Source organism: Porcisia hertigi, chromosome 9, assembly GCF_017918235.1.
Source record: "Porcisia hertigi strain C119 chromosome 9, whole genome shotgun sequence".
Lineage (NCBI taxonomy): Eukaryota > Euglenozoa > Kinetoplastea > Trypanosomatida > Trypanosomatidae > Porcisia > Porcisia hertigi.
Window position 1 is genome coordinate 470,587 of NC_090568.1, and position 21,911 is coordinate 492,497.

Below are 21,911 nucleotides of genomic sequence, written 5' to 3' on the forward strand. Positions count from 1 at the left end.
CTCCGCTGCCGCAGTAACTTTATATGAACGCACACCAACACGCATTGTCCTCGCTCTTTTCCTTTTTGGTCCCCCCTCCCCCCTTCCCCCCCCCCCCCGCACACACACACACACACACACACACACCTTGCTCACGCTTGTATGTACGTGCGCGTCATGCACGCTTGAGCACACCGGGCTACCCATGCAGTCCAACAACACTGGGCCGGAAAGGCGTGATTTACACCAACGGTGTGGGAAATTGCACGGCATCGCAGAGGGGGGTGCGTAGCACATCACCGACTTAGTCCTTCCTCATCGCTTCTTCCTTTCCCTTCCTCTGCATTCATTCACCGCATCGCCGTGTTTTTTATCTGTTTGGGAGGGGGGCGCGCGGTGAAGCCGCCACACGATGTTGCCGAGCAGTGGTGTGCGCCACGCCGAGTCGGTTGCCACCGTCGACGATGACCACGCTCCAGTGGTGTCTGACGGGAGTGGAACAGGCTATGTCGTGCCCGTGCATCCCTACTACGCGTGCCGACGTTGCCGCGTGCGCCTATTTGACGCCGCGGAGGTGCTTCCTCACGACCCGCCGCAGGGAGGAGGGGTGGGGGGGTCGAAGAAGACCTTCAGGTTCCGACGTGGCTGCCCTTCGCAGAGGGACGGCGCACCAGGTGATGCGTCGCCCTGCACAAGCCTCTTTCTAGATCCTGACCAGACACCGTGGGTCGCAGAGGGCATCCGAGAGGCGAACTCAAGCGGTGCCGTGGTGGAGCCGGATACAGTCTACTGTCGCAATCCCCGCTGCCGTGCGAAGCTCGGCACGCAGTCGTGGACGGGCTCGCAGTGTTCCTGCGGGGCGTGGATCACCCCGGCCTTCCGTATCCACGCCCGAGCCGTGGACAAGGTGTTGGCTCCAGAGACACGCCGGCCAACGGGGCACTTTTCACAGGGGGCGCAGAGCGATGACGCATCCTCCTACGACTGTGTGCGTGCTCTCGCCGAATAGCGACCCAGGAGCACATTAACCGCCCCCCTACCACCCTCCGTCTCTTTCTCTTAGGTGGGACTCCACGAGTCCTCCACAACTGACCGTCACACCTTCGCTGTACTTTCACAGCCCTTCACTCTTATCCCCCACGCGCACACCCAACCCTTAGAAGGTGTTTTTCGTGTGTCAATCACCTCATCTACATTTACCGAGCCGAGACCCGTATGCCCCACGCTCCTTTGGGCTCAATGTCACAGGCCTTCGGCGACAGCCCCCCCCCCCCCCCTCCACCTCCTCCCCCAAATTTTTACTCCTGCTAGCCCCCCTCCTTCCTCCCCCCCCCCACCTGCCTGACGGACACAAAGGTGGACCTCAGTCGATTCTACATAGCCGTAGCATCGCTTATGGAAATTAAAATAATAAACAAGAAACATGCATCGAGGGTCTGTGAGCCAGAGCAGCAGCTCCGGCCACTGGCCGCAGTGGGTACCTCCAACTGAGAGTGAGTACTGCCCCCCAGACATGCACGAGAGCTCACGGGAGGCTTGGAGAGCTGCAACGTTGCAGTACGTGACGCAATGGATGACTAAATTGCCACATGGCCACAGCTGCAGTGCAAAAACAGCGCGAGATGTGCCAGGAAACACTACAACTGAGATCCCGATTGGCTCCACAGAAGATGATCACACATCGTCGTCAGTGCAGCGGGTTGCCGTGCTGAACGCCATGCTGGTGAGTGTACCCGCCGCAGTATCGCTTGACCGCGAAGAGGCTACCGAGGACGACTCATCGTTGAGGTCCGCCGAGGTGGAAGAACTCATCCCTATTATAAATCTCCACACACACACTTCAAAGTTAGCCGACGTGGCTGTGCAACTGCTGCGCCACAGCAAGTGGATCGCTTCAGGGTTGTCGCACGCCGCTGACCCTGCGCCGCGGTTGCCGTCTGCGTCTTTCCTCTCTGATGTCTGCCGACACGCGCTACTTCCCGCGTGTAGCGCGGACTGGGTGATTCAGATCAACCGCGCGCACAAAGCGAGGTCGACGACCGACAGCGCCTCTGCAATAAAGCCAGGGGCACTCAAGCCAACGGCACCGCTTCCTTGGACGCTGCCGTTAACCGGCCCTTGGGAGATACCCTCGAACGGGCAAGCCCAACCACCAGCTGGCGGCTACCGTGGAGTGCTTGTCTTGCTGTTGTTCCACCCACTGCGTGTTGTGCGTGTTTGGGCGCGCGATGTGCTGCTTCGCTTGATGACGAGCACCGCGCCTCGGCAGGACACACGTGCGCCAGGTGTGTTGAGCCGCGACAATGTCGAGAGTGCTGTTACGACCCTCCTGTTGTTTGCGTCGCAGCTACTGTGTACGCTGAAGCACATGTCCGTGTTGCCGGCACAGATTTCATTTCTCGGCTACCACGCTGCTCCTTCGTCGGCGATGGTGGACGCCGTCGAGAACGTGATGCAGGATCGCGTCCACACCGTCGCCGAGGGTATCCACCACTTACTCACGGTTCTGACAGCATTGGACACACACTTCGAGAGGGCACTGGAGGTTCTGGAGAAGACGCCAAGCGTAGTTGCACAGCATTCCTCTGTCACACCGCTGCTTCCCTTGCTGGTCAAGTGCCGCTCAACAATCCTGCTGCTCGGAGGCAGTCTCGTGCTCAACGGACTACAGGGACTCCATGGGGGTATTCATCGAGACCTTCTCAAAGCGTTGCACGACCAGAAGCATCTACCCCAGCAGAAGACCTCCGCTGGAGTGGATCCGTGCCGCGCGTCAGAGGTGGCCATGAAGCAGCTCCTGGACCCACTGAACACACTCCTTTCCAGTAATCCGTCTATGCCACGGTCGACTGCGGTGATGGCCATTTCTATACGTAAGGCACTCGCGAAGGCGTTGGTGCACTGCTTTCTCGACAACGCCAGCGGTCTGGCGAAAAGCCGAGAGGAAGAGGCGTGCCGCAGAGCACGGCTCGAGTGGTTCTGGACTTTCTCCGCTGCACTTGATCCACCGACCGCGCGGACGGTAACACCGCTGCGGGCTGGCCGCCTTCGCGCGTCCGCGTTGTCACGTTTTGACGCTACTGACGCGGTAGCGCCTGTCCATCAGGACAGTGCCGCAGTAGAAGCGACTGGGCGCGATGGTGTTGGCACAGGAGATGCGTTAGTGTTGGTGCCGGGAAGATGCGCCGGTTGGCTGCTGCGGCCGCTCTTGAAGAACGCGGAGCAACGGCTTCAGTGGGCAAAGGCAATGATGGCTGCGAAAGCAAAGCCGAATGCCGGCACCACGGCAACCTCGACAGACTGCGCGGCTAGTCTAATCGCTGTGCTCGATAAGGCTGTGTATTGTGCCTATATGCTGCTCGACAGTCTCGCCACAGCGTTGCCGAGCCTCATGCGCACCACTTACCTACACGACACACTGGTGGCCCACGAGCAGCAGCTTCTAACACTGGCGATTGGTGGCATCCTGCACACCCGCAGTGTACACGCGTTGCGCCTGCATCGCATTCTTCTTTCTGCTGATGTGCATGCGTTTGTGGCCGGCGCTGCGGCTCAGGAGGCGGGTGAGGCTGCCCCGGCTAATACAACCGGCGCTGGCTTAGTCGGCGTCCCGAGCGCATGTCTTCAACGTGTGTGGCTCACGTTACCGAGACTCATTGTCCAGGTTTGCAAGTGCTGTGCTGCCTGTCCGGAGGTCGACACCGCTCTAGCCAAAAACAGCACCACCAGCGGACCCCTTCCCTCCTCTGAAGTTCTCGTGCATCTTTGCGCTTCACTGGCGGTCCTCACCGAGGAGGATGCGACCTTGTGCTCGCAGTGGCTCCTTATGTCACCTGGAAAGGTCATGTCGCGTGCACCGCCACCCTTCCATTGGGTTGTACAGCACTGCCTGCATACCCTGTCGGACACGCTTCACGAGCAGCAAGAACTGCTGAGGCAGGTGTGGTTAGGGCTACCCTCCATGGCCACACAGGCGTCGTACAGTGCGGCCGCTGCACAGGCAGCGTCTCGGTTGTTAACACAGGAAAAGCCGCTGTTACGCCTTCTCTTGTCCCTACGCATCGCTGCTGTCGAGGACCCAGAAGCTGGAAAGCTCAGCGAGGGACTTGAGCGCGTGTTTTGTGTGGGCATCAGAGACTCCGTCATTCGCACGTTGTCGAGCGAGGCGGCTGTTTGGGTGTGGCGGTGCGTCGTGGTTACGCAGCGGGAGCTGCGCCTTCCTCCACCGCATATCTCTACGGTGCCCTTCTCGCCAGCGATCGAAACCGCGGAGGCTTGCACGGTGTGGGATGTGGACGACGCAGTTTTGACTAACACAGCTCGCACACAAGGGCGCCGATGGCTGGTTCTTCTGTCCCAGTGCAACTGGGAAGACATGAACGCGTGGGAGGTGCAGTGTGCGTGGTGGATGGCAGCGCTGTTAGCGGATGTGGTGACACTGAGCCTGGAGCAGCGCCGCACTCTCGCTGAACAAGTGATTCTCGCTCTTCCTACTAGACCCATGCTGGCCCACAGTGAAGCCGCTACGCATGTGTTGGGCAGCACCCATGAGGCATCCACCGTAGCGGCGGTAGAGGGCCCATGCCACGTACTCGAAGAGAAGGGTGAGCAGCGTTTGTGTCAAAGGTCGGCGGAGTCAGCGCTGCACCGCTACAATGCTGTCAAGCATCTCTTCATTCAGGTGCTGGGCAAGGCGGAGCTGTATCCGCGTACGAGCTTCGCTATGCTGCTGCTGCGTATTAGCGAAGCGCTGCCGCCGCTACTGGTTGCGCGCGATGTGCGGTTCCAGCAGCAGGTGCAACCGCTGCTGGTGCGGTTGTGTTCGCGTAGCCCTGACGTGCAGCAACACCTTGCGGAGCATGGTGCTATGTGGTTGCGCCGCGGAACCGAGCAGGCGACGCGGACAGTGAACGAGTGCTTGGCCGAACAAGAACGTCGCTTCCGTCAGTTTGAGATGGAGGAGTCTACTCTACTACGAGACGAGGCGGATGCGGCGCAGAGAGCCATTGCGGCGCACCGCCTGCAGCGCTTGAATGAAGTGGAGAGAATAGGAGAATTAGACAGGCAGCAGGCCTCCACACGACACACCGCGGTGTCGGCGATCCCAACTGCCGAAAGTAGCCTCGATGCAAACGACCTTCTTATACACAGCCCCAACTCCACACGTTCTCGTCAGAGCAACCCCAGCTGCGCTGGCGCTGAATCAAGAGTACGTGCTTTGTCGCAGGAGCCCCTCTTCTCAGACCGGCTATCATCCCGCTTTGAGCTTAAAAAGAGGCGATCTTCTACCTCCGGCGGCGACGGCTCCACGGCGTTGGAGGCTATTGATGTCGACACAGACACTGAGTACGCCATGGCGACTGCACTCAAGGTGCAGCCTTCTGACTACAATCGAGGCCCTCCTCAGACATCCTCACGCACACCATCAACGGCACTTCTTTCCGTCTCGGTGCCGCCTCTCAAGGTCCCCAAGACATTGCCGACGACGGGCGTAGCCACAATAACACCAACCGGACCGACGCTGCTTGACACAAAACTGCAGGAAATCAATGCCCGCAACACGCACCGTTTCTGTCAGTGCGAAAGCTTGGCGCAGTTTAACGCCCGTCTAAAACAGTTGGCCACCCGTACGAACCCCGATTACGTGCGGCCGCCTCTCATCTGCGACATCATTGGTTCCACGTCGGAGTGCATGGCCTGTGATGTGCCCCTGCTGCCGGAGGTTTTCGTGCCTGAATCTGCATCGCTGCCGCTGGTTGACGCTGCGCGCGAGTACACAACGCGCTTCGCCCTGCATATCGCGTTGGAGCTGCGCTACAGCATCGCTTGCGGCTACGAAGGATTCCTGGATGGTGCGTGCAAGGGAGGCAGAGTGACCGACGCGGACCCGTCCCGTCCCTGTCGTGCATCGGCCACGACGCCAACGGTGCCGGTAGATGTGAAAGCCCCGAAGGATTCCATGAATTGTGTGCTGGACAGCCTGTTGCCGCTGCACCCGGGGATCATGCCTGCGTGTTTGGAGGTGCAGTGCATCGAAGAAATCAAATGGGATTTCCAGTCACATCGGTTTAGTGTGCGGGCCTGCGCCCCTCCCACCGTCGATGATTACTCGCAGAAGATGCGGCAGAGGGCTCATGGCCAGGCCTCTACTGCGAAGAGCGCAACAGCACCGCGGTCAATCAATACGGAGGCTGTTGGTTCGACAGTGGTTGCTGCTGCTGAACCCGACTCCTACACCACCCTGTCGCAAGGCGACGTCGTCGCAGTGTTGCTGCCCCTACGAGCGCCTCTGGAGAGGTATCTCGAGAGCAACCTCGGGTGTACTCTGGTTGAAGCCTCGGCTGCCGAGCTGACGCGTCACGCTCAGGAGATGATCGACAGACTGCCGAGGAGTTGGCGCACGCTGGGCTGCGCTGTGCAGGTGTACCACATACAGGCGCTACAGAAATGGGAGCGAACGGCAGACCTCTGCGGCTCTACGTCGGTAGTCGAGCGATCATTCAGCAGTCACGAGCCCCCATCGCTGCGCTTCCTTCACGTGTTCCGCATGGCGTACAATACACAGACATCACCGACGTTTTACATCGCAAAACTCGCATCTCTCAGGGGTTGTCTGATGGAGCTGCAGGCGCTGTACAATATTGACTGCACACACTTCGCGGCCACCCTCTATGACCCGCGCAGCACGGCACCTGTCAGTCTGGCCTTCTACGACTGGGCCACCTCGCTCCTCTCCGCCGCCGGCCCGTCCCTGACCACGCGACTGGTCGACCAGCTGCGCAAGCGGCTGCTTCTGCATGAGAAGCCTAACAGCTGGCAGATCCGCGCCATTGTGGCCATATTGTACGCCGCGTGCCCTGGCTGGGATGAGGGAGTGGCAGAGAAGACCCTGCAGGCGCCTGTGCCGCGCGCACCGGAGCTGCTCTTGATGGAGGGTCCGCCGGGCACCGGGAAGACACAGACGATCGGCCTGCTGATACTGAACCTGCTGCACCACCTCAGCTATGCGCGGCAGCGTGCCCCACGCATTTTGGTATGCGCGCCGTCGAACAGTGCCGTGGACGAGGCGCTACTGCGTGTGGCGCGGCTGCGCGAGCAGCTGGGGAGTACAGAACCCGGTCCCAAGCAACGGCCTGCGCATGCGGTGCTCGCGGGTAGACTGCTGCGCATAGGCCTGCGGGAAAAGGTGGACACGGAGGTGCTGAGGCTGCCGGAGCCCGTATTTCTCGAGGACATTGTCGACGTGGAGATGAACGGTCCCTCGGCTGCTGCATGGGCCCTCCGTCGTGAGGAGGCTAACAACAAAAAGGGCCTGATGTATATCCAAGAAAAAAGGGAGACCGTGAGCAAGAAAGCTTTTTCGAAAACGCTGGGGTCTGCGGCTGTCGTCTTCTCCACGCTCGGCTCGCTTCACCATTTCACCAGCAAAGCGGAGAACCTCAAGTTCGACATCGTCATCGTGGACGAGGCGTCACAGGGCACGGAACCGGCCGTGGTGCAGGCGCTCACGCTTGCCGAGGGCAAGTGTGTGCTCGTTGGCGACTCTCGACAGCTGCAGCCCACTGTGCTTTCTCGGGAGGCGAGCCGCTGCGGGCTGCAGCGCAGTCTGCTGGTGCGCCTGCTCGCCTGCGGCAACCACTCCTTCCTGCTGCGCACGCAGTACCGCATGCACCCCGACATTGTCGCCTTCCCCAACAAGATCTTTTACGGCTCTAACTTGGTCACTGATGCACGTGTGCTTGCACGGTTCGATGTGCCTGACGGCCACGCCGCCGCGGCGACAACCATCGCGCAGAAGCTCGGTCGGTGCCCGCGCTTCGTCTTTGTGGACGTGAGTGACTCGAAGATGGAGCGGCAGCCTAGCGGGTCGCTGTTCAATTGCCGCGAGGCTGCCGTTCTGGTGAACTGCATGCGACAGCTGCGCGCACATCTCAAGATGACTGAGAAGGAGATGGCAGCACACCTGGGCATCATCACCTTCTACACTGCGCAGAGGTACGAGATTTTGTCGATGCTGACGTTACACGAGATCAAGAGTGGTGTGCAGGTGGCGACGGTAGACAGTTTTCAGGGGAAGGAGAAGTCCATTATCCTGCTGAGCTGCGTGCGGACGCCGAGCCCAGCGCAGCTGCAGCGGCTAACACAGCGCGTGCAGCTGATGGAGGCCGACCACAACAGCGATGGCGGCGGCAGTACCGCGGGGGAGGGGCCCGGTGCAGATGACGGCCTTGGCCGCTACGAGATCGGGTTTCTGGCAGACTGGCGCCGCCTGAACGTGGCGCTGACGCGTGCACAGGACCTGTGCGTATGCTTCGCGAGCAAAGATGTTCTTCGCGCTGTGGGCATGTCTTCGATGCCATCTGCGCAGCCGCCATGTGCGGATAGTAGGGTGGACAGCTTGTCGAAGGTGGTGAATGGCCAGCTGTTGGCGGACGACGCGGATCCACTGGTGCTGTATCGTATGCTGGTGCACGCTGAAACACACGACCCTACTGTGAGGCGTCAGGAGACTCAGCCAGTGCAGCTCAACACGTCAACAACCCCGACGGTGTCAGTAGATGATCGGCGCGCGACACGCCCGCGTGCGGCGTGCATAACACACCACCCTAGGATGAACCTCCCGAGAGAGCTCATGGCGCGAGCGAAGGCAGCAGAGGCGCAGGACGCCCACCTCGGCACGCCGTGACAGCACACACCTACACACACACGCACACGCTTGGTGATTCGCACCCCCTCTCTCGCACTGCTAAAGATGCCGATGAGTCGTCGGCATGTGGAGAAGAGAGCAGGGCACTCGTGAAGTGCTCGCAGCTTGCGAGGGCGCGTGATGGTGGTGGTGGCCCCCCCCCCCCCTCCCCCCTCCTCTCTCTTTCTCCCTCTTTTATTTACTACAGAACTGCGAAATTGAATAAAAGCAGCAACATCAGCGGGTGCCCCGCACAAATAACGAACGTGCACGCAAATGGCCTGCGCACTACACCCACCTGCAGTGTGAAGTATGTTCGCATGTTGGCATTCCGTGATCATGATGAGGTACGTCTCTCGAAACGGAAGATGTACGCTGGTCGTGCGTGTGGTAGTGATAGAGGGACCGACAGGGGGAAGGGGAGGAGGCCCGGGGCGGGTTCTTCTGTCTAGGAGGCGGATGTGGCCTGACTGGGCGTTGCTGGTCCCCGTGTTTCTGCGTGTGCCTGGAGCTCAGCATTGTGTATTTGACTGTGCAACGGCGTTCTTCCTTTATGTTCATCCCCCCCCCCCCGCCACAAATTACTGCATTGCCTGGCCTCACGATGCATGTGTAGCAGTTGTACGCCCGCGCACGCTGTCGTTTTCTCACAGCGTTGCACGACCTTTGCGTCGTCTTCACTTGCTTTCTCGTCTTTCTCGCGTTGTCTTGCCGGGGGGGTGTTGCCGTCAAGAAACGGCAGCTGTCTAGCGTACCTGCACGCGCCATATGCTCGCGTGTGTTTCCCACTATTCTCCTCAGTGCATCCCGTTGAGCCACGCCGTCCCTCATGGCCGCCGAGCCACACCCCGCGATCAACCCTTCAATGGGTTCACCTCTGCCGTCCGAGCCACCGTGTGTGCAAGACGTTTTCTCGCAGCTGCCTCCCTTCTCCGTCGCGGTGCCTAAGCCAGGTGTCGGAGGCGCATTAAACCGCCCTGCTGTGCAGTGCGCTGAGAAAGAGATCCTTCCCGTCCCGCCGGCTGTTGTCGGCTCGCATCGCGTGCAGGTGTCGATCCGTGGCCGGCGGTACGAGATGTCGATGGAGGTCGCCCTCGCATCTTGTCTTTCCTTTTTCGTGTTCTTTCACTGGCCGTTCAGTGTGGGGAACGACGACAGAGATTCAGCAATGTGCAAGGGTGATGCCACCCATGCAAAGCGGCCGCTGCAAACTGTGGGGGACGCCATTACGGCTGCTGCCGCGCCGCACGACTTGGCGGAGGAACCCCACCTGCTGAACCACTACACCCGTGTTGTCGAGCCTGTCCTTCACACCTTCCTCGATCACTGGGTCACATCGCTGCATGCCGCTGCAGCGACACAAGCCGAGGGCGAGTGCACCTCGACTGCAGAGACGAAGGAGGCCGGCGATGCGACCCCGCTGCCGCCTCTCCCGCCGCTACCGCGTCCCATCCGCATCGCCTACGACGCCTCCGTGCAGGTGTGGAAGTTCGAGTTTGCCGCGCGGCTCACGGCGACGGCGACAGGGGGGTGCGGTGATCGCAGTGCAACGGCGCCGTTGGCTGCCGCCGAGGGAAACGCCACTGCAACCACCGACGAGCTGAACCGCAGCCCCTTCCTCCTCCTGCAGAGCGACTACATGGGGGTGCTGCTGGTGTACCTGCGCCGGTGTGCCCAGGTGCGCGCAGCGAGGCGGGCGGCGGCTGCGGCAGATGGTGCGACTGGCGCTCTAGCACGATATCCCACCCTGCCCATCCGCTGGGCAGAGATGAACTACGACGAGCAGCTGTCGTTTGTCCAGCTTCTGCGGTGTTTCGGTGTTGTGTCGCTCATGGGCACGTACACGCATCCGACTGCCCCCCAGAGCACCTCGCTGTACCTTGGTACGGGTTTGGGCTCAGCAGCGGTGGCGGCGGCTGCGGCCTCGTCAGTCTCGGAGGAGGACGCCTGCTCAGTGCGCACATGTGCCGCCAGGCTCACTGACGTCCAGCAGAAGGAGATGCTGCAGGCAGAGACGGATTCACGGATAGACGTTGTGGAGGCTGGTGAGATGGGCAACGCGGAAGGGGACATCAGCAAGGGCAATGCTGCTGGGCTCGGAGGCAATTGGAAGGGGTGCGCGCGATGCGGTATGTCGACGCACTCGGTGGAGGAGTGTCCATATGTTTAGAAGTGAAAGAGAAAAACAAACAGGCAAAAAAAAACATCTTTGGACCCAGTGTGGCAAGGAATACAGCAGATCCCAGATACATATAAACTGCAGTTGGGCCAAAGGTGGGGTAGGTTGGTGGGTGGGTTGGGGGAGGGGAGGGCATGAGGGGATCAGTGGTGATACCGAGTGTGAGCGACGGCCGTCGCTACTTTAGTTTTTCCACTTTTTTTTCGTGTGTGTGTGCGTGCGTGTGTGCCGCGTTCCCTGAAGTTGGTAAAAAAAAAACATCATCCAGTACGGTGTAGGGAGAGGCTGCGGATGGAGAAGGCATTTGACATCTCGTCTCCAGCTCTCGCCATTTTGGGTGAGCTAACCTGGAATAACCAATCGAAGCACAAATCAAGAAAACGTCAACGTTACTTCGAGAGCACGGTGGGCGCGAGCACCCCCCCCCAAATATATATATATATATGCGGTGCGATTCGTGTGGCCTCCTGCGTCATCCGTGGACTACCTTTTCCCTTCCCATCGCTTGCCCTCTCCCCTCCCAACCACGCACGCGCGCGAAATACAAGCAAGTATAACCCACAAAGCACACACGCACTGTATAGCAGCCCCCCTTTTTTCATCCGTGGGAAATTAGATCGAGACAAGCGCTGTCGTGCTCGTCAGAGAAGAGAGGGACTGAGGGTCTTTGAAGCAATCAAACGGTGTACGAAACTCGAAGCTGCCGCTCGCACCCTGTTTTGTTTTTCCAGTTTTTTTTTATATCTCCGAAGCAGTGCAGCCCCGAGATCATAGGCACTCGGACTCGTCCCTCTTCACGCTCTGACCACGGAGCACACAAACATCACTCGGAAAAGGAGGGGAGGAGGAGTAGACACAGAAGAGCTGCACTCTCCTCGCTCTTCCCGCCTACCGCCACTTCATACACCCCCCCTTTGTTGTTGGTTCAACGAATCACACACGCCGGGTTTGTGTTTTATTTTCTCCTCTCGGATTGTCTGCTGCCCCTGGCGCGGATGGCTCCCAAGAAGAAGCGGAACACCGTGTCGACAACGTCAAGTGTCGGTACACCACCTGAATCTCACCAGGTGTCATGTACTGCTGCTGCTGCTGCTGCTGCATCCCCGAGTGATGCAAAGGCAGCTGAGCCCTCACACGGCTCTCCCCCTTCGTCTGAGATGCAGAGTCCCCACGCTGTGGCATTCAGCAGATGCACGTCATGGACCATCCCGGCATCTGCAGTAGCGCACCATGTACGTGTCTTTTACTGCACTGGGCGGTTTGCGTCAACACCACCGCGCACCCTCATGGATCTCCTCCGCTTTTATGTTCAGTTCTTCGTGCTCTCGGCCCCGGCAACGACGCCGGCACAGATCAACACAACCGCGGTGGCGAGGGATGCAGAGGAACATGATGGCATCACTGTTAGCAGCCCAAGTAGCCGCAATGGCCGCCGCGGCGCAGCGGCAGCGGCGGGTGTCGATGCACTAGCGCAGGTAACTACACTGACCCTACTCAGTGTTCCGAACCGGCTGGTTCCCTTCTTCGAGGGCGTGGTGCTGCTCCCCGAGGGGGGCGAAGCGACAATGCTGCCTTCCGCGGTGGAGGTGGGGAATGGCAGGGCAACAGGGCGCAAGCGGCATCGCGGCAGCGTAGAGCCCAACGGGAAGAAGTGGGTGGACTCGAACGAAAACGTCGTTGAAGGCAACGACGACGGTGACTTGAACTATCAGTCGAGCGTCATGCTTCAACGACTAGTGGAGTACGGCACGGTGAGGTTGCCTGGCTTCGAATCTGACTCGGCTTACCTCGCCGCGAAGGACGTGCTGGCGTACATGAAGCATCACGTTTTCCTCGCCTCTAGCATGGTCTTGAGCGCGGCAGTCCTCCGCAACATCGAGCTCGCACACCTCGACTTCCAACAACAGTGCGTGCCCTGCATCAACGCCATCACCCAGCTCGTCCGCGGCTTTACCGATGTGCAGCTCCGCAAGATGCAGCAGCTACCACGCGTGGTGCGGCTCAGCGAGCGATTGCGTCTATCTGCAAAGGCTGCCAGCACCTTCGAATATCTGCTGTTGTGTCACTGCGGCCGTTACGCTCCTGGCAGCATCAGCGAACCGTTGCGACCTGCGCACATTGCCCATCACAACGACCTCACCCCCCAAGAGCTACTCTCCATTCTCTCAGAGAGTGGCATTCTGTGGAAGCAAGGGTTGATCTTCTCCGACATAAAGATTCAAGCCAGTTTTATGGACTACAAGTACGCACTGCCAATGGAGGTTATTGCGGCCTTGAGTGGAGATCAGCTGTCGGAGGAGCAGCTCATCAAGCTGGAGCGCACCTCTCTCCTGGAGGTACTCAACGAGGAACGGCAAGCCAAGACGGACACCGCCACTGCGGTGTCGGCTCAGTCGGCCGAGGTGAAATCCAGTGAGAGCTGCTATGTGTCACACCCTCCAAGGTGCGGTGGCGAGGGGAGCAACACGGATAACGAGGAGGACGATGACGCTACCGTGGGCAGTGCAGTCACGGTGACTGAGGAGACGCTCGAGGACGTGCTCGACCAAATCGACACAAGTTTACTTGCTTCAAATAAACAGGATGCGGTTCAAGAGGAGGCCATCCTGCGTCAACTTTGTGACACCCTTCCCGGGGGTGGTGCCGCAGGAGCGCTTTCTACGAGGAACTCCGCGGAGACAGAAACAAAGGAAGTGATAAGGGGCAGTGAGAGGAGCAAAGCAGGGTCTACGATGACGACGCCGTCGCTGCTCCCACTTGCCGCAGGGCCAGCACTACTGCGACCCGGTGACAACCGGGAGGTGGCGACAGTGACGTCTGCGCCGCCTAAACCAGGACTGCTCCTCGCCGACATCAACCCCCTCGTCCAGCGCCACCGACACACCCTCACTGGTGCGGGTGCAGCACCGGCAGCGGCAATGTGTTCCTCGTTATCGGTCACACCGTACACGGAGTCATCTATGCGGGGAGTGCCCTACGACTCCAACATTGAGTACATGGATGCCTCTTTTCGAATCCTCGCCAACCTGATCCGCATCCGATACGCGGAGGGAGACATGAAAGACGAAGATGACTCGTACACCCCCAAGTCCAAGGTGGAGGCGTCGATTCGTGAGTTGAAGGGCAAAGTACGCGTCGCTGCGGTGGTGCACGCGTCGCGGCTGCAGGCCACCTTCGCTGCCCAAAAATTCACTCCACGCATCGAGCAGCTCGCCCAGCGGCTGGGGCTGACAGAGATGGAAAAACAGATCATGCTGTTCATGGTAGGCAACGTCATTTCGCATGATATGCTGGTTGCAGTGAACGGCCGCTACGGTATGCGAGAAGGACAACGGGTCATCACGGTGGGGTACATGCTCTTCGTTCTGTGTGAAACCCTCGAGGAGCGCGTAGTGGCGCGACGCGCCTTCTACCAGTCCGCCCCGCTTGTGTCTAATGGCATCCTGTCCCTCTCACTTGAAACCGCCAGTCGCTCTTGCTTCAACACGGAGCTGATGGACTACCTCGTGGACATTGATCGAAAGATTGTCGATGACGTCATGGGCATCACCGCCGATACGGCTGAGATGGTGCCCGGGTCGCAGCTCTACTTCCCAGAGGTGGTACTGGAGAATGTGATACTGCCAAGCTCCACGATGGATCGTGTTCTGTCTACCATTGATCACTACAGTCTGTTCGAGGAGTGCAAAAAAGGAAGCGGCTTCGGCGAAGGCCTTGGCACCAGCAAAAGTGGTCTCGTCATGCTCTTTCACGGGCCTAGCGGAACCGGCAAGACAATGCTTGCCAACGCTGTGGCGCACCATCTGGGCAAAAAGATTCTCCTCGTCAGCGTGTCACAGTTTCGCTCCTCGACCAAATCGGAGACGGACGCGCTGCGGTTTCTCTTCCGCGAGGCGAAGCTGAGTGACGCCATCGTGTTCTTCGATGAGTGCGAGTCTCTCTTCGAGGACCGCACGTCCAACAGCATTCTGACAGCGCTCCTGTCAGAGTTCGAACGGTACGACGGCCTCGTCATCCTCGCCACCAACCGCGCGCAGAGCTTTGATGAAGCCATGAACCGACGCATCTCGCTCATGATGGAGTTTCGCCCACCGGATCATCAACTCCGGCTGCGCATTTGGAAGTCACACCTCCCGAAGAATCTACACATTTGCGAGGACGTGTGCCTCGAGAAGTTGGCGCTCAACTACGAACTCTCTGGCGGGCTTATCCGCAACGCTGTCCTCGCTGCCTTGAGCAGGGCCGTGGCGCGCGAGAAGTCTGCGACACCGCAGTTGACAATGAGCGACCTCGACGAGGGCGCTCGACAGCAACTGCGCGGGTTTTTCTTGGCCGCAGTGATGCCAGAGGGAATGAGTCAGTTTTATCTCACCCCAAAGCGCACGCTGGCCGAGCTGGTGGTGGAGTCGAGTCTCGGAAAGAATCTGGAGAGGATTGCGAGCCGCGCCAAGAGCCGCAGCACTTTGTACACTGAGTGGGGCTTCAACGAGGACACGAACGACGACTGCGGGATGATGTACCTTTTTCAGGGTGTGAGCGGCACAGGCAAATCGCTGGCTGCAGAGGGCATCGCCTACGAGTGCGGTGCCACCATTCGTCTCTGCAACGTGGCGGAGCTGCTGCTCCGGGAAGAAATGCGGGTGCACGCAGTGTTTGAGGAGGGCCGCCGTCTCGGCGCGATTATCGTCTTCGATGAGGCTCAAGTCCTCTTCAACGAGTCGGAAAAAAGCCTGCAGCTTACTCAGCTCATACAGTATCACTCACGTCGCTACCCACGACCGATCATCGTCATCGCAACAACGGCTGGCCACGACGGCAGCGGTGGCCGCAACCTCTTCTCCACGACGAGCATCAACCCTCGCTCGACGTGCATGCTCTTCAAGGAGGAGCTGACCTTTACGCTGCCTGATCGATCCCTGCGCGAGCAGCTGTGGCGAAAGGCTTTCCCAGAGCGTGTGCCAACAGCTCAAGATATTAACTACAGTCGCCTAAGTGTTGCTAAGATATCACCTAAGCTGATCCGAACGATAGCCTTCAATGTCTGCTGCTCCGCAGCGCTGCTACCAGTGTCGGAGAGGGTCGTCACAATGGCTATGATCGAAGCTGAGATGGAAAGCACAGCGACGCGGCAGCGCAGTACAGTGGCGACAGGCGCGATGTTTGCGTAGAATAGGTGGCTGCGTAATAGAAGGGTAGGGGGCAGGTAGGTTTGAGGGGCTCTTCAACGCGAAGATTCAAGCCTATCAATAACTGGGGATATCTGTGTCGGTGACTGCGTGTGTGGGGTGGGGGTGTGCTCTCGCTGATTGGCCCTGAAGATTTCTTCTTGCCCCCCATCCCCTCCTCGTTCAGTTCACACACGCACACAGCCCCTCATAATAACGAAAGCGACGCTTAAGTTGTGAATGCCGCCTCAGAGGCCGCGCGCGAGTAACACCCGTGTCGCAGGGCGCACTAACCGCATGTAGCACCCCCCGATGCAGGTCTCGGCCACTTGCGCGCACAGATCAGATGCTGATAGGCTAATTTTATCAACACAAACACAGGGGCTTCTTTTTTTTTTTTTAAAGGGGACCGTCAAGGCAATCATGTCCGATGTAGCGGTGTCAGAATAGGCCTCCACGTCAAGTGCACTTCAAGTTCACTGCTTTGGCGCATGTCTAGTGTTAGTCGGACGTAGTTGCTATCGCTATCATATGCCAAGAAACACGCTCGGGGTGGTTTGCCAGAAGTAACAGCAAACGAAAGCGCACAGCACGTGTACGCTCATGCCCCCCCCTCCCCCCACATCACGCACACACGCCGCCCTCTCTCTCCCTCCTCTTCCCGCCACGAAAACTACTAGGGAAAGAAGCGGGAAAGGGAGGATGTAACTGTGCGCCCTTCCCTGTGGTTTGCCAGCATGATGGTGCTTCAAACAAGGATATTATAGGGAAGAGACGTGGATATCGTCACACATCCCATGCATTGCTCACACTCACCTTCACTGTGGGTTCCCTCGCCATCGCTACTCCATGACGCCACGAACCTCCCTCATCTCTACGCAAGTATACGCCTGCATTGGCGGGGGAGGGGGGGGGGAACCCCGCTACTGACACCCCCTTTTTTATTGTCGCCCTTTCCCCTGCTGCCCCTCTCCTTTTTGTGGGTCGAACAACCTGTCGTCGGTGTTGCTACCATCGAGACCCCCCCACCACCACCACCACCACCCACCCCCTCCCCCAAATCCGCCCGCGGGCTTAACATTGCCCAGCGCACATGCATGTACTCGTACAGTGAGCATAGCATAGATAGCCATCGACTCCTCTCCCTCTCCCTCTCTCTCTAACACACACAGACACAGTCCCACACTCGGAGACAGAGAAGCTTTTTTTTCACGTCTTGTTTTCGCGTCATGATCGACGAGGGTGTTGGGTTTCCCACTGGCGCCGCGACACTCCTCGAGTGCGTCAAGAAATGGCTTATACGTACCCCGTGGGAGTCAGCTCAAGGAGCAGCCCCTGAATGTACAGCCGCAACAGTGCTTTGTGAGCTCATGGAGCTCAGTCGGCTGTGGCATCTCCTCTACAGCATGACAAGAAGGTGTGAAGAGCAGCAGCAGCAGCGGACATCCTACGGGGCAGAACACCAGTCTGCCTCACCGAGGACAACCGACGACGGTGCCCAAATGAACTGCACGGCAGTGCGGCAGCGCCTCCAGCATCGTTTCAAGCACGGCGGCCCCTACGTACGAAAGCTCTACCGCGCCACACGCAACACAGATGCGATGTTTTCTTCAGCAGCATCAAAGGAGGATTGTGCGGCGCAGGTGCCCCTGGTGGGCATGGGTGACATTGACGCTGCCGATATGTTCTGGTCACTCATCCTGTACCTATCGGTGGCGCTTTGCTGGAGACGGCGCAGCTCTCTCAGGGCGCAACACTGCAGAGACGCCTGCTCTGAAGACATCGTGAGTAGCTCACGTGGCGGGTCAGAGAGCCATCCACGTCACCTCCACTCTTCGTCGCGCTCTTCCCGGCCGGAGAGCACGCGTACATCACTGTCCTCTTCCGCGAACTACCCTTCTGATCCCACGCCACGCATTGTAACGGCAGGGCCCACAGCGGCCGGCGAAACAGGTGAAGAGTCCCTCTCCGCTGCGTTGCGGTCCCACTACACCCTTGACAGGGCTGTCGCAGACGATGTGCAATCAAATCGATGCCGCAGCGTTCTCCAACGTCTGCTGCCGCTTCTAGAAAGCCGTCTCTCTCTGTCACAGCTGTGGCGTCAGCCGTCACTTCTTGCAGCCCTTGATGTGCTCGCGCGAGGCTTTGCGATGGCTGAGGGCTGCGTACACGCCTCATCCTTACGAGATGATGCACGCAATACGCGGCGCTGTCCGCTGTGCTACGCCGCTACGCTGGATAATGAGCTCGCAGTGGAGGCCTTCGTGCACCTTCGTTGCTACGCTGCCGCCTATCAGGGCACTGGGAATACTGGGGTAGACGCAGGAACTGAGCAGGACTGGCAGCGAGGAGGCACGCGAGATGCTGTTAACGGTGCCGAGCTCAGCGTGTGGAAACGTGGGTGGGTGGCTGCATGCCGCATCGCGTTGTGGAACAACTGTAAAGCCTCGCTGGATCGCCTGTGCTGTGCACCCGTGTCCTGCGCAGTCACATGGTGGGGGCAGGATCAAGAAGCATATAGAGGGGTGGGGCGCCAGAGGCAGCAGCACGCGGAATGCAGACAGCTTGCAATTCTGGTGGAGGCTCTTTGGGTCGGTTGGTGGCGCGCAGAGGTGTGGCTGGCCACCTATCCCTCTTCCTTTGAGAACTCAACCATGGGGACGGCAATCGTAAGGGATGCAGCGGCGCGCTGGCGCACCGCCCTGTTGTTCATGCAAGTCGTATTGCCCGCCGCGGTGGCTGCGGCACGCGATCCCCGCGCCGAGGACACTGTTGACGACGGTGGTGCAACAGGGAGGCGCATGAAGACTGAGCGACTCAATCACCAAGCCCTCCTTTCTCATCTGGTGCAGCTGCCGCTCGCAACGGAACACCCGCAAGCCGCAGGACAATGCCGCCAAGATAAGAACAAAAAGCCGACCTGCCCCAGTGAATCCTGCAACGCCGCCCCCGCTCGCGGAACGGTGTTTCACTGGCTTTCGCAACACGGTGATGTCTCTTTACTAACCCTTTTCTGCCGTACGCTTGACGGCTGCACCGCAGCGATGCCAGCAGATCAAGCGCCTGTGTGCAAATCGATTGCCGCCTCGGCAGCTGCGGGCACAGCTTCCGAGCACACCAACCAGGCCCACATTGTTCAGCTTGGGTCTGGTCGTGGGCGATGCGGAAAGGCTCTCGACCGCAGCAGTGACCGAACGGCTTTGCAAATGCCAGAGGCAGCCGGACACGATGCTGCGGCGCGCACTCCTAGCTTCGTGAGCCAGCCAGACCCCATAAACCCGGGTCGTAGCCTGTGCACTGCAACCTCCTCCCTGTGGGGCCTGCAGTTGGTGGACACACTCGGCCGCAACGCCCTCGATATAGCGTGCAGGCGACATCATCTGCCGTGTGTACGACTTTTGCTGCAGGCAGGGCTGTCACCCAACTCTCTTGCGACTCTCGCGTACGACAAGCGTGTTGACTCGCTGCCCTTGACAGTGCTTAACCTGCTCTACGACCCTTCCCTCCTGGAAGGAGCAGGCAGCTTCGACAATACGTCCTGCGGTGGACTGGCGCAGCGCCTGCGGCAGTCGACTTGCCCCGCCGCAGTGGCCTCGCGCATACTTGCGCAGCTTTCGCTCCGGTTATGGAAAGAGAAGGTGCAACAGCGGTCGACGATGCCGCAGGCATCTGATGGGAAATGCTTCGCGTTGGACCAATGGCTTAGCGCCTACGCACAGTGTCAAGTGGCCCAGGATCGCGTCTTGCGGCCTGCGATGGCGGCGCTAGAACTCGACGCGTATGAGCCAACCGCCCGTCTGGTTGTTCTTTCCGTTCTAACCCGCAAGCTGAAAGACTGGTTGACCACTACCCCGCCGTTTGTACGCTACCCCGCAAATGACTTGCCGGCGGACAACAGCGACTACCCGCGACGTGAGGAGGTGTCTAGTCGAACCTCCTCCAACACCTTATCACGGCCGCAGTTGGTGCAGCCATCGCTACGGCAACTGCGGCTGCAACACACGGCCGCATTGCGGCTGTACACGCAGCTTACGTGTCCGCTTGGCCGTGCGCTGCTGCGTCGCGCTGTTGACGCGCGGTGCGCAGTGTGTGACGCTCTCACAGCACGAGAAAATAGGGCGGCGTCTGTGCCCCTGATCGCCTCTGCGGCTACGACCACTCTGTCTACTGCTGGTACGGCCAGTGGTGGTCGCAAGGTCGCTGAAGATGAGGAGAAAAACGCGGCAGCGATGAGTACTGCAACCCCCCTGCTTTCGGCTCCAGCAACCTCGTCGCTGGCGCTGACAGAGCCTCAAAAGGTTCGTCAGGAGTTGCTCGACCTCTACGCGCGTGTGCTTACAGATGCGCATGCGCTAGAGGAATGCCTTCTCGCAGAGCATCACCAGCGCATCTCTGCTGTGGGGGCGGTTGATGGATCGTCTGAGAGGGACCACCGCCACGGTAGAACGCCTCCTCGGCACCTGCGTGTCACCTCCACTCCTACGAGTGGGGTCGCAACGCTGCTACGTGGGCGTGACGACGACCGCCACACAGCCACCATGCCGCGTCCTCGTCGAAACGGCACAGGTCAGAGCAACAGTGCTCCTCCGCTCTACGCACTGGCTGTTATTCCGTCTGAAGCGGCTCTGCGATCGGCACGCTGGCCAGCCGGCGCGCTCCGCGTCGTTGAACCAACCTTGTGGGCCTTTACAAACACCCCACAGAAGGTCTGGCTGCGGTTGCCCGACGGCATCGACTTTGACCGTCTTTTGCACGAAAACAGCGGTGGAGGCTTTGGAGTGGTTGCTGATGATATGCCGCTGACGGCACCCGTGCAGCGAGGTGATTTGGTCACGTTCCGTTGTAGCCGTGGCGGCGGCGGTGGTGGTGATGACGGCGGCGGCGGCGGCAGATCAGGCGATATCTCGGCAATAGTCAAGCAGAAGCAAAGAGACGTGGGCGGAGAAGAGCGCCGCCACGGGGCGGCATTCATTGTTCAGCGAATTTTCTCAGAATGGCGCACGTTACCGTACCTCGTGTGGAGGAGTGCCACGACAGAAGACAAGGAGCACCAGCACCAGCCGCCGCCCTCGAGCCTAGTTCTTCCTTATGCTGCGGCAGCCGTTTCCCCAACGGGGACAGGGGTGCCCTGTATGGCATCTCCGCCCGAGAAGATTGGAACGGACCCACGCCGGGACAGCATCACACTCCACGCGTGCTGCGTGTCAGTGTCATACGTCGCGCGGATTGCGTCTACGCAGCTGCGCAACCACGACCCACTCGACTGGCTTCTGCAGACACGCGGCACTGCGACCCATTCTTCGAGCTCCACCGAATCGGGCATGGGTGATGTGCTCATGACGCTGCAGTCCAGTGAGGAGTGGACTGCGCGGTGGGCACAGACGGTCTGGGCAGGTTATCAACCGTGTTGGCTAAGTAATGAGAAGAATCCAGTGGTTGATGGCATCCCCTGTTCTCAAGGCGACATCAGTGAGCTGGCCAAAGATGGTGTAGCACTGTGTGACAGTAACGTCGGCCTGCGCAAGCGCCAGTGTGAGGCCATCACCTGCAGTCCAAGTTGCAGCAGCGAAGGCTGCGTACGTGATGTCGTACATCTCACCGATCCTTTTTCCACTTGGGATGATGCCGATGCAGCCCGCGCGCACCACAGGTTTGCCATCCATGGCGGCGGGCGCTCTCTGCGCGTGCTTCTGACCTCGACGCGCGGCGATGGTGGTGGGCGGCACGAAGCACAACGAATTTCTCTCGAGGCAGACTGGCCCCGTAGAGCGGAAGCGCCCAGCGCGTCTGCCACTGCCGATGTGGTGGTAGGTAGTGCCCTCGGAATGTGAGTTCGCGGCGCGTACGCCTGTGCCGCCGTGGCGCCTAGGCCATGGAACCAGAGGGGAGAGAGGGAAGAATC

The 21,911-nt window shown here is 59.6% G+C and overlaps 5 protein-coding genes across 5 annotated transcripts; all 5 read left to right on the forward strand.

Annotated features, from left to right (window-relative positions):
• Positions 1–391: 391 nt before the first annotated feature.
• JKF63_06923 (uncharacterized protein) lies at positions 392–988 on the forward strand (the record flags this gene model as incomplete). The annotated part of the gene is made up of 1 exon (XM_067902870.1): positions 392–988. One exon carries the CDS (start codon positions 392–394, stop codon positions 986–988), a length of 597 nt encoding a protein of 198 aa, XP_067759229.1.
• Positions 989–1,492: 504 nt separating this feature from the next.
• JKF63_06924 (uncharacterized protein) lies at positions 1,493–8,665 on the forward strand (the record flags this gene model as incomplete). Its single annotated transcript, XM_067902871.1, has 1 exon — positions 1,493–8,665. One exon carries the CDS (start codon positions 1,493–1,495, stop codon positions 8,663–8,665), a length of 7,173 nt encoding a protein of 2,390 aa, XP_067759230.1.
• Positions 8,666–9,494: 829 nt separating this feature from the next.
• Positions 9,495–10,835, forward strand: JKF63_06925 (uncharacterized protein; the record flags this gene model as incomplete). Its single annotated transcript, XM_067902872.1, has 1 exon — positions 9,495–10,835. The coding sequence occupies one exon, from the start codon at positions 9,495–9,497 to the stop codon at positions 10,833–10,835; it is 1,341 nt and encodes a 446-aa protein (XP_067759231.1).
• A 1,295-nt stretch (positions 10,836–12,130) lies between these two features.
• JKF63_06926 (uncharacterized protein) lies at positions 12,131–16,012 on the forward strand (the record flags this gene model as incomplete). The annotated part of the gene is made up of 1 exon (XM_067902873.1): positions 12,131–16,012. One exon carries the CDS (start codon positions 12,131–12,133, stop codon positions 16,010–16,012), a length of 3,882 nt encoding a protein of 1,293 aa, XP_067759232.1.
• A 1,226-nt stretch (positions 16,013–17,238) lies between these two features.
• JKF63_06927 (uncharacterized protein) lies at positions 17,239–21,840 on the forward strand (the record flags this gene model as incomplete). The annotated part of the gene is made up of 1 exon (XM_067902874.1): positions 17,239–21,840. One exon carries the CDS (start codon positions 17,239–17,241, stop codon positions 21,838–21,840), a length of 4,602 nt encoding a protein of 1,533 aa, XP_067759233.1.
• Positions 21,841–21,911: the final 71 nt, after the last annotated feature.